We start from the raw sequence: 14,625 nt of genomic DNA on the forward strand, positions 1-14,625 counted from the left end.
GAAAGCTGGAGATGGCTGTACACCCTGGAAACTACGATTCCTGGTCTCCTATCTCCGGTCTCTATAATAGCCACCTCTTCCATGAACCACGTCCAACCCCCTGCTGGGAACTAGAAGGTATAGATCTCTTCTTCTGTCTCTATCCCTCGGCCTCCAACCGATCACCAATTTCTGCTATAGTGGCTCGATCAACCAACTCGGCGAAGTCCTGCAACTTCAATATCGATACCTACTTATATATTTCTCTCCTCAGGCCTCTTTCAAATTGTCGTACCTTCTTTGCTTCATGTAGTATAATGTACGGGGCGAAGCGAGATAATTCAATGAACCTCGCCACGTACTGCTACACTGACAACTGTCCCTGCTTCAGATTCAGGAACTCCTCAATCTTAGCCTCCCTAAACGAGGCTAGAAAATACCTGTAAAAGAATATCTCCTTAAACCGCTCCCATGTCATCTCCACAGGTACTATCCTCTACTGCTCTAAGAGTCTCACTTCCGACCACCATCTCTCAACCTCCCCAGTCAGTCTGTAGGTGGCAAACAACACTTTCTGCTCCTCTCAACATTGCAGCACTACAAATATTTTCTCTATCTCTTACACCCAGTTTTCAGCGATTGCAGGATTTGTCCCCCCTACGAAAGCCGGGGGACTCATCTTAATAAACTTCTCGATTGAGCTACCATGGCCTACAGACAGACCACCTTGTTCCTTCGAACTCCTGGAAATTTCTGTCATAACTTGTTGTGCCACGCTGTGTAAGACGACATCTGAATCACTACCCGCAGCGCCTAAGGGTCCAGCACCCTCACTCCCACTGGTGTGGCCACTATTGCCACCAGGGTCCATCCTGAAAAACAAGTAACTTAACTCAGAACCCCCTTCTCTATACATATCATCCAACTCATATAATATATTCTCCTAATTAATCCATCTCTCAAGATATTAATTCAAGGCTCAATCCTGCAACCTAAATACCCAACCCGAAGATAGTTTACCATGAATTTCCTGAAATCGTCACCCCAGGAAAATCACACAAACCACCACGGAAGTCCTACGGCTATACTACAAAACACGTGCTCAAATTCCCTTATCCTATACTCTAGTATTATTACTGCTGCACTCTAGAGTCTACAAAACCTAGTATCCTAGGCTCTGATACCATTTGTAACGCCCCAACCTGGGTCTGCTAAGGAGCACTGCATCTTTCCTCCTCCACCTGGACCAGACAACAGGAGGCGGGCCTTATCGAACTAATGACTGGCCCCATAGATCAACACGTGTCCTTTTCAGTGTGTTTTGTCCTCACTCACACACTTCCTGAGAAAACTTCCCTGGAGGTCACTCATCCTAACATTGCTCCAAGCTAAGCGCGCTTAACCGTGGAGTTCTTATGGGAAAGCTCCCGAAAATAAAGGTGCACCTTGTTGATATGGGTAGTAACGTCTAATCTTTTAAGTCTTTCATCCATGGGGTATCACATTCTCCACCACTTATAGAACGCAACGTCCTCATTGCGAACCCACATTTCCAAACCCAGGCGATGTGAATCTCATCACACTTCCGGTTGGGTATTGGGTATGATACCAAACTGTAACGACCCCCTTAACTTATCACATGATAAACATAAAATATAATAATATCAAACCGAACCCATGGGTAGCGGGGATAGCCTGACATAAACAGCGGAAACCTAAACAGCAGTAAAATAAATTACATCCATCAGACCATTAATTACATAATACCAGAGTTTACTACATCATCAAAATACTGTAGTTATATACAACCTCAAAAATATCAAAATAACCTTAGGATCATACCACAAAAATCTACTGATCCTAGTTCAAGGCTTACCCTCCTAGTGGGGTATATCACTAAGCTCAACGGCAGCCACAACGCGTCGGTCTCTCAGGGTCTCCTGAAAAATCATTTAATATTCGGGTGTGAGACACTTCTTAGTAAGGAAAAATAAACTAAATACGGTTGTGTGGCAACATGAACATTTAATGATAATATAGATATACAGTACATTTCATATATCTGTAAACATTCATCATAATATACTGAATCATCATATGCTTTCATATTTACTAATAAATCATTTTGTTCATAAAACATCTATTATAACTGATAATACTAAAAACATACTCAGGATAAATAGTTAGTTGATGTCATGTATTACCCCCCATGACTAGTTGTGCAACCCGAAGGCGGGACCCGACAATGGCTAGTCGACCACTGCCAAGTCAAAAATGTTTGTAAGTACGATGGGCCCGCCACACTCTGGTTCGGACTACCAGGTGGATGTCTACACTCTACTAAAAGCTACATTGACTATCCATCTCCCACCCCCTCGTGGGGTGGTTAGCACTAATCTAAACATAGATATCTGATTTATATATAGCTATGGTACCGAGCTCCCGAAACTGAACTAAACTAACATCCGGGTTCTGATAACATATAGTACATGATAATATAGCATCTTTCATAATTTCATAAATACGGCCTTGCGCTAAACATTTCATAAACACGGCCTCGCGCTGACATTTCATATATACGGCCTCGTGCTAAAATCATTTTATATATACACGGTCTCGCGCCAAGATCATACATAAATACGGCCTCGCGCCAAAATCATACATAAATACGGCCTCACACCAAAATCATACATAAATACATCATTCTGAAAATAATCAATTTATCATGTATTTGTCAATGTCATAATGTACTGTATACTTTCATAATTTCTCAAACCATACTTCATTCATATCATTATCATATCATAATATTTCTCCACGTAAAATAATAATCATGCCACACATTTTCTGTATAAAACCATACATTGTATTCTAAAAATCATGATTTCTGGCATCTCATACATATATACACGTTTCAACATAATAGCAGTATTTTTCCAAACGTGCATTTATTCCATAATATTCAAATATCGTACATATTTTTTAGGAAATCAATTTACTCGTTAATAATAGTAATTTGCGTGAAAACTAACTGCTTTAATTTATTCCCTTTCATGACTACTAAGATAAGCCCCTATAAACTCTGGTCTCACACTCATGGGATTTCCTAATCAAGATCCTGAAAATAAAAACTCCCAGTATTAAACTTCAGTATTTCCACGTGCATATCATTTCCTATAACTACCACAAGACCAAATTTGGCTTAAAAAGCCTTACCTCAACTTAGGGATGATTTCCAACTTGCTTTCACCAACGATCCGCTCTGGCAGATTTGGAGAGAACTTCCACAGGAGCATCGTGGTGGCTACAGATTGTCAATCCAATGGCTCGAATTCGAAGAAAGAAGGAGAGGGAGCCGAAGCGAGAGAGAGAGAAAGAGAGGACGAGTGTTTGCTTAATTTTGAAGTAAAAATCTAGATTTTTAGTATTTATAGGACTGGATTCGCTGATAAGCCACGTCATCTCATCGACGAGTCCTTCAATAATTTCGTCGACGAAACCCACTCCTCGTCGACGAAATTCAGGCTGTTCCAAAATCTCTCTCGGCATTTCCTCATCGATGAATCCCCTATGTTTGTCGACAAGACCTCTGATAATTCTCCTTTCTCTTTATTATTTTAAATATAATTTTTATTCAGGTTGTCACATATAACTTGCAGAAATTAAAAGAGATAGGGAGAAGAAGATCGAACACAAGATTTTTTACAAGGTTCGGCCAGCAGCCTACGTCTTTGCCTCAAGCAACCCACTTTGAGGATTTTCCTTTCCAGTTCATTACCAGGTGAAGTACCCCTCTCTCCATTCAAGGTGGAGATCCCTCTCCAATGAGAACAGCCCTCTCGCTAGGCAACGATTCAAAGCCCTAAAATGTCAATAACAAAACAACGAAAACAAGTTCGTTTGTACAAGAAATATACTCTTCAATAGAGCAAAATTTGTACATGTTAGAGCACAATATACTTCAATAAATCAATAAAGAAATGAAGCTCAAGAAGGTTTAACCAATATTCTGATTGTAGAGTGTGGATTTCAAAAATTCAAATTAGAATTTCATAAGGTTTTAGCAAGAGCACACAACAACCTTTTAGAAAGAATTTCGGCAATATATCTCAAATTTTGAATTGTATGTGTGCATTATGTTAACCTAATTTGCGTAAAGTTTACCTTTATATATAATAGAAATGTTTTTTACCATTTTCCTTAAGCTTTCTCTTCGCATTATTATAAGTTTATAATACAGACATCAGTCGACTAAGCCTTAGGGTCAGTCGGCTGATCTTCTTTAAATGAGTGCATAAGAACAATCAATCGCCTGACCCCAATGGTTCAGTTGCCTGATCCTATTATGTTCTTTCATTTACAAAGTCAGTAGCATATCAGTCGCTTGATGTAATATCATCGGTCGCCTGACCACTTAGCCACTTTATTGTTTTTCAAAGTTTGGTTCCAAAATGTAAATTTGTAACTTGGAAAACTTATTTTAGACTTTAAGAAAGTATTTTTGATATTTAAAAATAGGTCTCTAAGTCCATAATGAATCCTAAGAGCTTCAACTTCAATATTGAGATTCGAAGTACTTACATGAGACTCTCAAAGAATAAGACTATCTAAGTTCCTAAGTCTTCATGTCGTATAACTTCAATGCTTTGTCCAAGCTTTAACCAATTCTTCAATATGCTTTATATCCATCATGACTCATAGCTTTAAGTATCAACTTCATTTAAGCTCTTCAAGTATAATCACATGATTTCATCAAAACACTTGAATCCTGAAACTTAACTTAAACAAACATGTTAAGTAACCTTGATTTGTTATCATCAAAATGAGATTGAGCCTTGTTAGGCCAACACACATGATGCACTTTCATCCGATTGAAGTGTTTCGGTCTTCTCCCCTGATCTGGGCACTTATTCATCTGCTTAGAAGCTTTCTTCACATAGGCTTGGGAAAACTCTGCTTTATGTCTCCATTCTCTAGTGAAAATGTATGCCCTAGGACTCTTTCCTCTGTACGGTTCGCCCACTATGTGAGGTAACAGTGGCTGTTGGCTTGTAACAAGCTTAAAAGGGCTCTTGTTGGTTGTTGAGCGCCTTTGGGCATTGCAACAGAATGAGGCCACATCAAATAGTTGCACCCAATTCTTCTAGTTTTTGTTGATGAAATGGCGCAAGTACTCTTCTAGTAACCCATTGAATCTCTCTGTCTATCTGTCAGTAAGAACTTGAAGAGATGTCAATATGTGAACTGAAGAACTTGAAACATCCTGTCAAGAAATTGTCAGTGAATATTGAGTCTTGGTCACAAACACTGTCTTGGGGAACACCCCTATACTTCACAACATTTGTAATGAATAATTGTGTAGTCTCCTCTACTGAACAGTACTTTGGTGCGGCCATAAATGTACCATACTTTGAAAACCTATCTATAACCACAACCATAGACCATGTATCTCCCATTCTGGGCAGGTTGGTGATGAATTCCTTTGAGATACTCTTTCAGGGTTTAGACGATACTGGTAAGGACTCCTGCAGCCCTACAATCTTCCTTTACTGCTAGCAAGTGAGACAAGTCCGGTATAATCAACCACATCATCACGCATGTGTTGCCAATAATACCTCTGCTTCAGTAGTCCTGTCATTGGAGTCATTCTCCACGAATATCCCTCAACGAACTTCCTTTAATAGTTAGTAAGGTCAAGAAAGGAACGTAACTCCTTCACTGTCGTAGGGATCTTCCATTCTTGAATCATCCTTACCTTCTCCATATCCCTCCGGATACAACCTTGCTCAACCACATGACCAAGGAATTTGTTGCACCGCAGAGCGAAAGAGCACTTCTCTTTCTTCATATACAGACTGTTTCCCCTTAACCTGTCAAACACCTTCCGTAGATGCTATTTATGTTTCCTTTAAAACAATACTAATGCTCCCAATGGTGCCTTGGAAGGGTGAACACATCCCGCTTCCAACTCATCAAGTTGTTTCCCCAACTCTGCTAACTCTGGAAACGCCATCCGATATGGCTTTTTTGTAGGTCATTTCACTCCTGGCAACAACTCAATCCCATGCTTCACAATCCATCATGGAGGCAAGTTGTGAGGCAGCTTATTTGGCATCACCTTCTTGTACTCATCTAACATCGCTTGGATGGTCGTAGGCACCAGCTCTTGGCCTACTTCTTCATCTACCACCACCGTGCCTAGACGTGTCTGCTCACCCTTTCTCAATCCCTCCTTGAGTTGCATGGCTGAAAAGGACTCCCCATCGTCTCCTTTAGTCACAATGGCTTGCATTATGAACAAGTGATCTCCCATCAGGCATAGGGAACCAGTCGAAGGCATCAGCACTGCTTTCGTCCCCTTTAGGAACTCCATTCCAAAAATGACTGGAAAGCCATCCAATGGCACCGCTGTGAAATTCGCATGACCTTCCCACTGCCCAAGCTTCATATTCACTTGCTTGGCTATTCATAAAGTAGGTTGGGCTACATAATTAACTGTTTTCATGCGTCTTTTATCCTTCAATAAGGATAAGCTAAGTCTCCATGCTTCCACTTGTGAAACAAATTTATGAGTAGCCCTCGTATCCACCATAGCGTAGGTACTCTTTCCATTGATCCTCAAGTCCACAAACATTAGTCCTTTTGCTCGTGTAACTTTTGGTGTTTTCACCTACTTTTCCAATGCATCCACCAGCCGCATTGTACCCATCCTTGGGTTATCATCCTCTTCCCCCTCGCTTTCCACCACTTGTCCCGAAATGAAAGCTTGTAAGGCATTGAATAATCCCTTGTGTGGACACTCACTCACTTTGTGAGGTCCTCGACACAAGAAACATGAAATTTTACCATTTCCATTCGGTGTGTGGAACCTCGAGATGACAAAACTTCCTTTGAGGTTGATGCTTTGTAGTCAGTTCACTCACTCTTGGGTTTGCCTTTCTTGAAAGACTTTCCAATGTTTCCCTCTCCACCAAACCCTTTGGACGATGCAGTATTATCACCAACATAGTCAATCAACCGTTTTGCAGCAGTTTATGTAGTAGACAAGTCTTGAACTCTTTTTCTATGAAGTTAAGTTCTTGCCCACAGTTTCATCCCCTTTACAAAATAAAAGATCTTGTCCTTCTCCCACATGTCCTAGATATCCAACATGAAAGCAAAAAAATTGTTTCACATATTCTCTGATTGACCCAATATGCTTGAGGTCTCTCAGCTTTTTCCTTGCATTATACTTAAACATTCTCTGAAAAGAATTGGGCCTTGAGCTCTCTATTCAAGTCTGCCTAACTATCCACTACACAACGTCCATTTTCAATTTCATCAAACTTGGTATGCCACCACAGTTTGGCATCACCAACCAAGTACATGATCGCACTATCCACTTTCACCTATTTCGAGGCCATCCTCACAACGTGAAAGTACTACTCCACATCAAACAAGAAGTTCTCCAACTCCTTGGCATCACGGGCATCCCCATACGTCTTGGGTTCTGGTACCTTGGTCTTGCTAACTCTTGGAGTGTTGGAGTTCCCCATAGCAAGAACCATTAAATTCATCTTTGCATCCAAATAAGCTATCCACAATTGTAAAGTTCCACTGTATGAAAAAAGTCCTCTGACATGTCACCTATCAAACGTGTTTGATGCTTTTGTTATCTCATCACTTCATCAATAAGTTCCCTCATCTGGGCCACCTCTACAACCACAGTGTTGGTTGTTGCCTCAACCTGTGCTTCCAGCACACTGATTGTCTCAACATTGTTTGGTGTTATGGTCACTTACCAAAGATTTCCAAATTCCACAACGAAGATAACTAAATTCACATAGAATTGAACCTTTGCTCTAATACTTGGTGTCACAGGCCGACTATTTTCACACCTTTGTGAAAGGGTTGTGTGGCACTAGTTAAAGCACTCTTGCTTAACTAGTCAGCCTATCGTTTACCAACATTCATCCACAAAACACTTTCATTAGCATTCAATCAAATGGTAGCGGAAACAGTAAGCAATCATGAAAGCAGTGGCAAGCAAGTAGTAAACATTGAAACAACGCAATTCATTAGCAACGCCTCTGTTGACATTGTGTGTTTAGTAAGGGAGGCAAGTAGGCTAAATACATTGACAATAGCTAGTGGGTTTTACAAGACTGATGAACACTCACTCTCCCGTAAAGATATTTTTATGTAAATATCATCCTGACACTATGAAACATTAAAGTGATTGAGAAGTCATACTAGCTCATGTGGCATACCAATAAACTATTAGCATAAAATAACCCTACACTAGTATTTACATGATAGAATCCATCCCCAACACACGAAACAAGCGGTCACATGCAAGTATAATGTCCTGAACAAGCTTAAATCGTGCAAGTGGCGAGAAAGCTTGTTTGTGTGTGAAACTGTTCGCCAATAAGAATTTGAAGTTCCACATAGGGCAAATCCCAGTTAAATATTAGCTGGCCGTCTAAGTGATTTTGTAATTGATATTTTTACTGTGGATTGAAACCCAAAGACTATTCATGGTGATATAAAATCAAGCAATAGTCTACTTTGATGGGCAATGAAATCCCAGGAATATCTCAAACTGGGGACAACGCATTGCTATTGTTGTTGCTGCGTCCTATTTATTCAACAGTGTGGTTTGATTCTCCTGGGCAATGCAAATGCAAATTTTTTAGTCTGTTGAACATTTATGGTGAATGCTGAAGCATAGTGCCCCAAATTTAATGGATGTTTTATTCCAATGGGTAACGGTCGTTTCCTTTGGCTTTTATCTTATTTCGGCATTCATATTTCATATTAATTGTAATATACCCGCATACATTGGCATTTTTAATTTTCATTATTTTAATGTTTTTGTGAAATTCAAAGCTAAATTACATGTAATTAACTAATTACCCAAACAAAATTTTAAGGTTTGCTCAGTTTTTATGTAACACAATTTTGACTTTTTATTCTTGTTTTTTTGTAGAATTTTAAAATGTCTTTGTTTTTCAAGATAAAAGTTTAGTAGTTAATTATTATTATTTTTTTTTATTTTTACATTTCTAAATATAAATAACAAAACTCATATCTTATTTTTCCGAAATTATAAATTAGAAATTGAAGAATTTTGAAAATAGTAAGTAAAATGTTTTTTTTCCCAAATGCAAAACCCCTATCGTTTATCTAGAAACAAATGTTGCAAAAAAACAAAAAATAAGTTTATTTTTTATAATTCTGGGAAAGTAAAAATAAGGAATGAAATATATTATCGTCATGCACGCCATGAATAATAATTGGAGTTTGGTGATGAAAAGGATTTCAAAGAGCAGTAAAGACAAATTCAGGACAAAAATTGACGAACTAAGAAAATACACAACATTATTATAAATCTAATATAAATATGATTTCAACAAATTGCCATTCCATAACCGATCATTTACCTAAAATTATATTTTATATTTTGTTCCCACAATCACTTTCCTAACTCAATTTCATTCTTTTGATTTCATTATTCAAAAGAATAAATAAATCACACCCAACCCTCCCTCAGTCTATCCTCGACTTGAATTCTGTATATAGATTGAATCACATTGGCAAATAGTGAGTGCTTGAATAAAACTACGAATGTTGAAAATTGCCACAGCTAAAACTGCCGCTGAATTTGCTATATAGCAACAAAGATCAAGAAAAAATAAATTATTCCTCTAATTAATATATTAAAAATAATAATAATAAAAAACAGATTCTTAAATTATAATTTTAGTAACATTTTCCTACGCAATGTAAAAGAATTACATGATCTAGGTTTAATCAGACTCAATGGGTTGGACTTTAAATAATGGTCTCCCCATTGATAGCCCTAAGCCATTAACATAATCTGTCCAGCATTAGTCCCAGGAAACGCAAATTTGGTTATCGGACTTTCATTTATCCATGTCAAAAATGTCACTTGCATGACTTAGCAAACCATCCCTGCAATGGAAATATTCCAGGATTAGAACTTCCAATTATCACCATCAAATGGAACTCTACAGCAGTTGCTCTGTTTTGGGTCCTACGACCAGCTTTGCAACTGTATAACTTGGACACTTCGATCATCAAGGGAGATGCAACACCACCATTAGAAAGGAAGTGTGGTTTCATCCGCCAGCGGGAACACAACTTCAGACCTCAGTAAGCAGTGCATATTGGCGCTACTGATTAACCTCGAGTGCAGAAAGGTTGACAACAGCATTTTCACCTGTAGAAGTTCCCAAAAATAACCAAGCTTGCATCATCTCTCACATGGGTCACCATGGAGTAGGTGTTGCAAAAACATTAATAAAACTGGCATTTTGTAGACTACAGATCCATCACTGCCTAATAGGAAAGTGTTAAGTTACAACTGAGATCTTAAGCTCAATCTCCACCTCCCACTCATCCCCTAAAAAATGTTATATTACCTATCATTATCAAACTATCCAGACCCATTCCCGCGCTGCCGCTTGAAGGAATCCCCTCTAGGACCATATGGTCCATAAGTACCCAAACCATACCCTGCCAAACTTGGACTTTGTGATTTAGTCCTTCTGCTTGTCTTCTTCTTGCCTGCTGTAGTACAAGGAGGCTGCAAATTGCAGCTTGATGGACTCGTTGAATTTTTCTGTGCGTGAATTTCAGTGGACATACTTCTTTGATAATGAGAGTTATGGTGCACATCATGCCCCATTACTGATTGAGGTCCCTGAAATGTGTGCACGCCTGTTGAAGTACAAGTGGAGTGCAAATTGATGCTCGACACACTACTCCAATTACTATTGCACACATCACTGCTAAGTAGGGATTGAGATCTCTGATGGGCGCTTGTGCCTGCTGAGGTACAAAAGGGCTGTGCATTGCAGCTTGACACCCCATTCCAACCTTGCTTCGCCCTGAAATCAGGAGACGCACTGTGATAATGAGGGTTATGGCATACATCATTCCCCATTAGTGATTTAAGAAAATCATTCAAATTCTGCCCTCTCTCTCTCCTACCCGGTGCAGACTTGTCAATCTCAGTAGCATTTACCATTGAAGTCAGTGAATCAACAGATTCCAACGGCAAAGAAATCCCAGAAAGCCCATCATAAGACAGTATGCAGGCTATTGCAAATATAGAAGCCCCAAGAACTGGAGGAATAACTTCCCAAGGATATTTTACCTGCAGAACATTAACAGAAGAGTTAGACCATGGGAAAAGTTGTCTAGAACTTCCCGTTGAACTTCCCAGGAAATTGAGCTTGTTTGAATCATTTTATCAGAGCAACACATTTTCCATTGATATGCAGAAGCAAAAATAATGCACAAACTTACTTTGAACTGAATTGCTGCAGATAAACGCTCTCTTAAGCAGTAAATCTGAGCGATTTCAAGTGCTGTTGACTCAAAAGAAAGCCATTGATCAACAACCACCATAACTGCATTATCAGGGGAAGACATAAAATTCCCTCTACCTGACTTATTATTCAATGTTTCATAATCTTCAGTGTCATTTTCACTAGTACATTCATCATCACTCTCATCATCATCCCCAGCCTCATCATCATTATGATGTGCAGGTGCCACAACTATTTCTCTCGCAAGCAATAATAGAGGAAGCGGCCCAACAACAGTGGAGCTCCTTATGTGCAAGCCATATTCCCCACGGGTTATCTCATCATATGTAAGCAATGGCTGATCATCAGACTTTTTAAATGATAGATTGAAATTAATGGACTGAGAGTGCAACCGGGCTTTGTCACCACTGGCAGTCTGTACAAGCCACCGTCTACCATTTTTGTAAGGCGGAAGCAATCTCCCTACCATTGGATACAAACCAGCCACAAGAACTGCATGGAGGATACCAGGGTCCTTTGCATTAAGGCTACAACTTGACACATCTTCTGGAATGAAACCCTTCCGGATTAGTTCATCCTGGAGCTGGTTACGCATACGAGAAAGCATATTCATTGTCCTTGATGAGATGAAGTACTGAGAGCAAAAACGAGCTGCTTCCCCTCTTTCCTTGGCTTTTTTCCAGCAGTCAAATGCTGCTATGACAGCTAGCTGATCACTATGACCACCATACAATGAAGCAAGCTCAGCTTTAGCAGCTGCAGCTTTCTTCTTTTCATCGGGCAACATAGGAAGGGAAAATGGATCTCGGTATTCGGAGGCACATGCAAAAGTCAGAGCTGGGCCAAGGCAATTCAGCAAAATGGCAAAGAAAAGCAGCTTGCTCGTTAGAGGATTAACAGGCAGGGAACCTAGCTTCTCCCCAAGTTCTGTCAGATTTTCATCAAGTGACAATGCCCCAATATCTTGAAGAACAATAATTGCATTATGTATTGTTTTGAAAACAGGTGGATCCAATGTCTTTTGTAAGAAAGCTTCTATTTTGCAATTTTGATCAAGCAACTTTATCTGTCAATTAGAAACAAATTTAAGAAGCAAGAAATTAATATTTCCAATAGAATCAGAAACCATACGACAATTACCAAATCATATCAGGACACCGGAAGTTAAATCTTCAAAAGCATAAAACGTGAAAAAGAAAAAGGCATTTGTTTCACTCTTTCATTCAGGCTTTCATCTTCAAAGGGAAAAGACAATAAAATCCAAAAATATTCAGAATAAAAATAAAAACATCAACTAAAAATAGAAAAATTTTCTTTCCATAGTACATATGAAATTCTTAACATCTAAAATTGTGCTGGTTCAAAAATAAAAAAAGTAAGCAACATAAGTAACCTGTAAACAAAGTCCCTCGATCGGCATTCTTTTCATTTCAGGAACTCCAAAATCTGGCAGAGATGCTGCTCGTATTTTGGAATAAAGATGATAACAGATTCCGGGCCGACAACGGCCTGCACGCCCCTCTCGCTGCTTAGCACTTGCTTTTGAAATCCAAGAAGACTGAAGAGTTGACACATTATTGTAAGGGTCATAACTTTTTTCTTTCATCCAACCGCTGTCTATAACATAAACAACATCATCAATGGTAATCGCAGTTTCAGCAATGTTGGTTGAAAGAATAATTTTGCGGCAACCAGGGGATGGATGCTTAAAAACCTTCTTTTGTTCTGCAGATGGGACCATGGAGTGAAGAGATATTATCACAAACTTGGAAGCATCTGTAAAAAAAGGAGTAGACAGCAATCTTTCGCGAGTTTTATTTATGTCATCCCATCCAGGAAGAAATACGAGGACGGCTCCATCCTTTGAATCAACACATATTTTCCTTAATAACTGCTCTATAAGAACAACATCAATAAGTTGAGGATTGATGGTTGCTAGGTATTTATCAAGTAACATTTGTTCTTCCATGGAGTTAGGAAGGGCATTTTCCACATGCTTTTTAATTAACTCAGCAGCTTCTCCCTGCTGTTCTCGTTCAGCCCACTCTAGTGCAGTTGTGCCATCCTTGGCCAGTGAATGGCAGTCAGCACCAAAAGAGAGGAGCATGCAAACATCACCCACTCTACCTTTTCCAGCAAACACCATTAATGGCGTTACTCCAGTTGAAGAATGCTTGTAATTAAAAACTTTTGGTGTTCCATTAGAAGAAATCAAATCAAGGAGAGGATCAAATTCATCATTTGTACAAGCCAAATCAATAGCCTCATCTAATGCAACTCGGTATTCCTCAGATAGCTCAGCAACCTCACTTTGAACATTTGAAGTAGAATCAAGGTGATTATCTTCGGCTGATTTTAGGATAGTAAGAACATCCTCCAAGTAGAAAGTTTTGACCTGAAACACAACAAAAATAAATAAATAAACAAATATTTTATAAAAAAAAAAAAACGTACAAAATCACAATGAACTCTAAAAGACTGAGTCAATACTTTTTGACTTTCAGAGGAAAACTTCTTACAGGATAAGTGAACCCAGGAACACGGATAATAGGGCAGCCACCAAAATATTTTGAAAATCGTTCAGCATCAATTGTAGCACTCATCAGTATCTGTCAAATTGTAGTCATTGCTTGCTAATCAATCTATAAGAGGATTACCGAACAAATGGAAGAAAAGTTCCTAAACATGAAACCAATGTTTTAAAAGGCAGGGGCATTATGTAATGCATTTTAACTCTCAAGGGGCGAGGCATAAGCCTCTACATGTTAAGGTAAGTCCTTTGGGAAAATAAATAAATAATGTATATTTGAAAAAATACAGAAATTAGGAAAATTACAAGTGAAAACATGAAAAGGAAAACTCAAATGTAATACTTACTAGCCACTATAAGCATAAAATCTTAAAAATTTAAAGAAAACCATACTAAGAGATAATCATAACTTTACAAAGATCAAATAGGGTGATCCAAGATGCAAAATTTGATTACCTTGGAAAGGTTTTGATACAGGAGCTTTAGCGGTTCACATAAAAGCATTTCTTTCAAAATACACTTGATTAAATTCTATTAAACTAGTTTAAACCAAATTTGACTTTAAATGCATGTCTCAACCCAAAAAAAAAAAACGAGCAAAAAGTGCTCCTTTTGCACAATGCACAAGTCTTACAGTATCTTGTGTCGGCCTTTCGGGAGTCTAGTATTTTTTACATGCCCTGTTTACAGATCCCTAGTTCTGCGGCAAGCCTCAAGGCTGTGCCTTCTAGAACATTGAATGCAGCAATTTGTAAAATCACAAAAAGAAAATAGACC

The 14,625-nt window shown here is 38.7% G+C and overlaps 1 protein-coding gene across 2 annotated transcripts in view; it reads right to left on the bottom strand.

Annotated features, from left to right (window-relative positions):
- Positions 1 to 9,653: 9,653 nt before the first annotated feature.
- Positions 9,654 to 14,625, bottom strand: part of LOC131147828 (DExH-box ATP-dependent RNA helicase DExH6-like) — a 40,952-nt gene continuing 35,980 nt past the window's right edge. The window contains exons 11-15 of one of the 2 annotated variants that reach the window (XM_058097431.1): positions 13,838 to 13,927; positions 12,712 to 13,713; positions 11,296 to 12,384; positions 10,978 to 11,143; positions 9,654 to 10,874 (exon numbers count right to left, since the gene is read on the bottom strand). In XM_058097431.1, the coding sequence (XP_057953414.1) occupies positions 10,672 to 10,874; positions 10,978 to 11,143; positions 11,296 to 12,384; positions 12,712 to 13,713; positions 13,838 to 13,927 (2,550 nt within the window). In that variant the 3' untranslated portion in view covers positions 9,654 to 10,671. Of the gene's footprint in view, positions 11,144 to 11,295; positions 12,385 to 12,711; positions 13,714 to 13,837; positions 13,928 to 14,625 lie in introns of both variants that reach the window. The other variant, XM_058097430.1, reaches the window with a different exon arrangement.

This window comes from Malania oleifera, chromosome 2 (assembly GCF_029873635.1).
Source record: "Malania oleifera isolate guangnan ecotype guangnan chromosome 2, ASM2987363v1, whole genome shotgun sequence".
NCBI classification, from domain to species: domain Eukaryota; kingdom Viridiplantae; phylum Streptophyta; class Magnoliopsida; order Santalales; family Ximeniaceae; genus Malania; species Malania oleifera.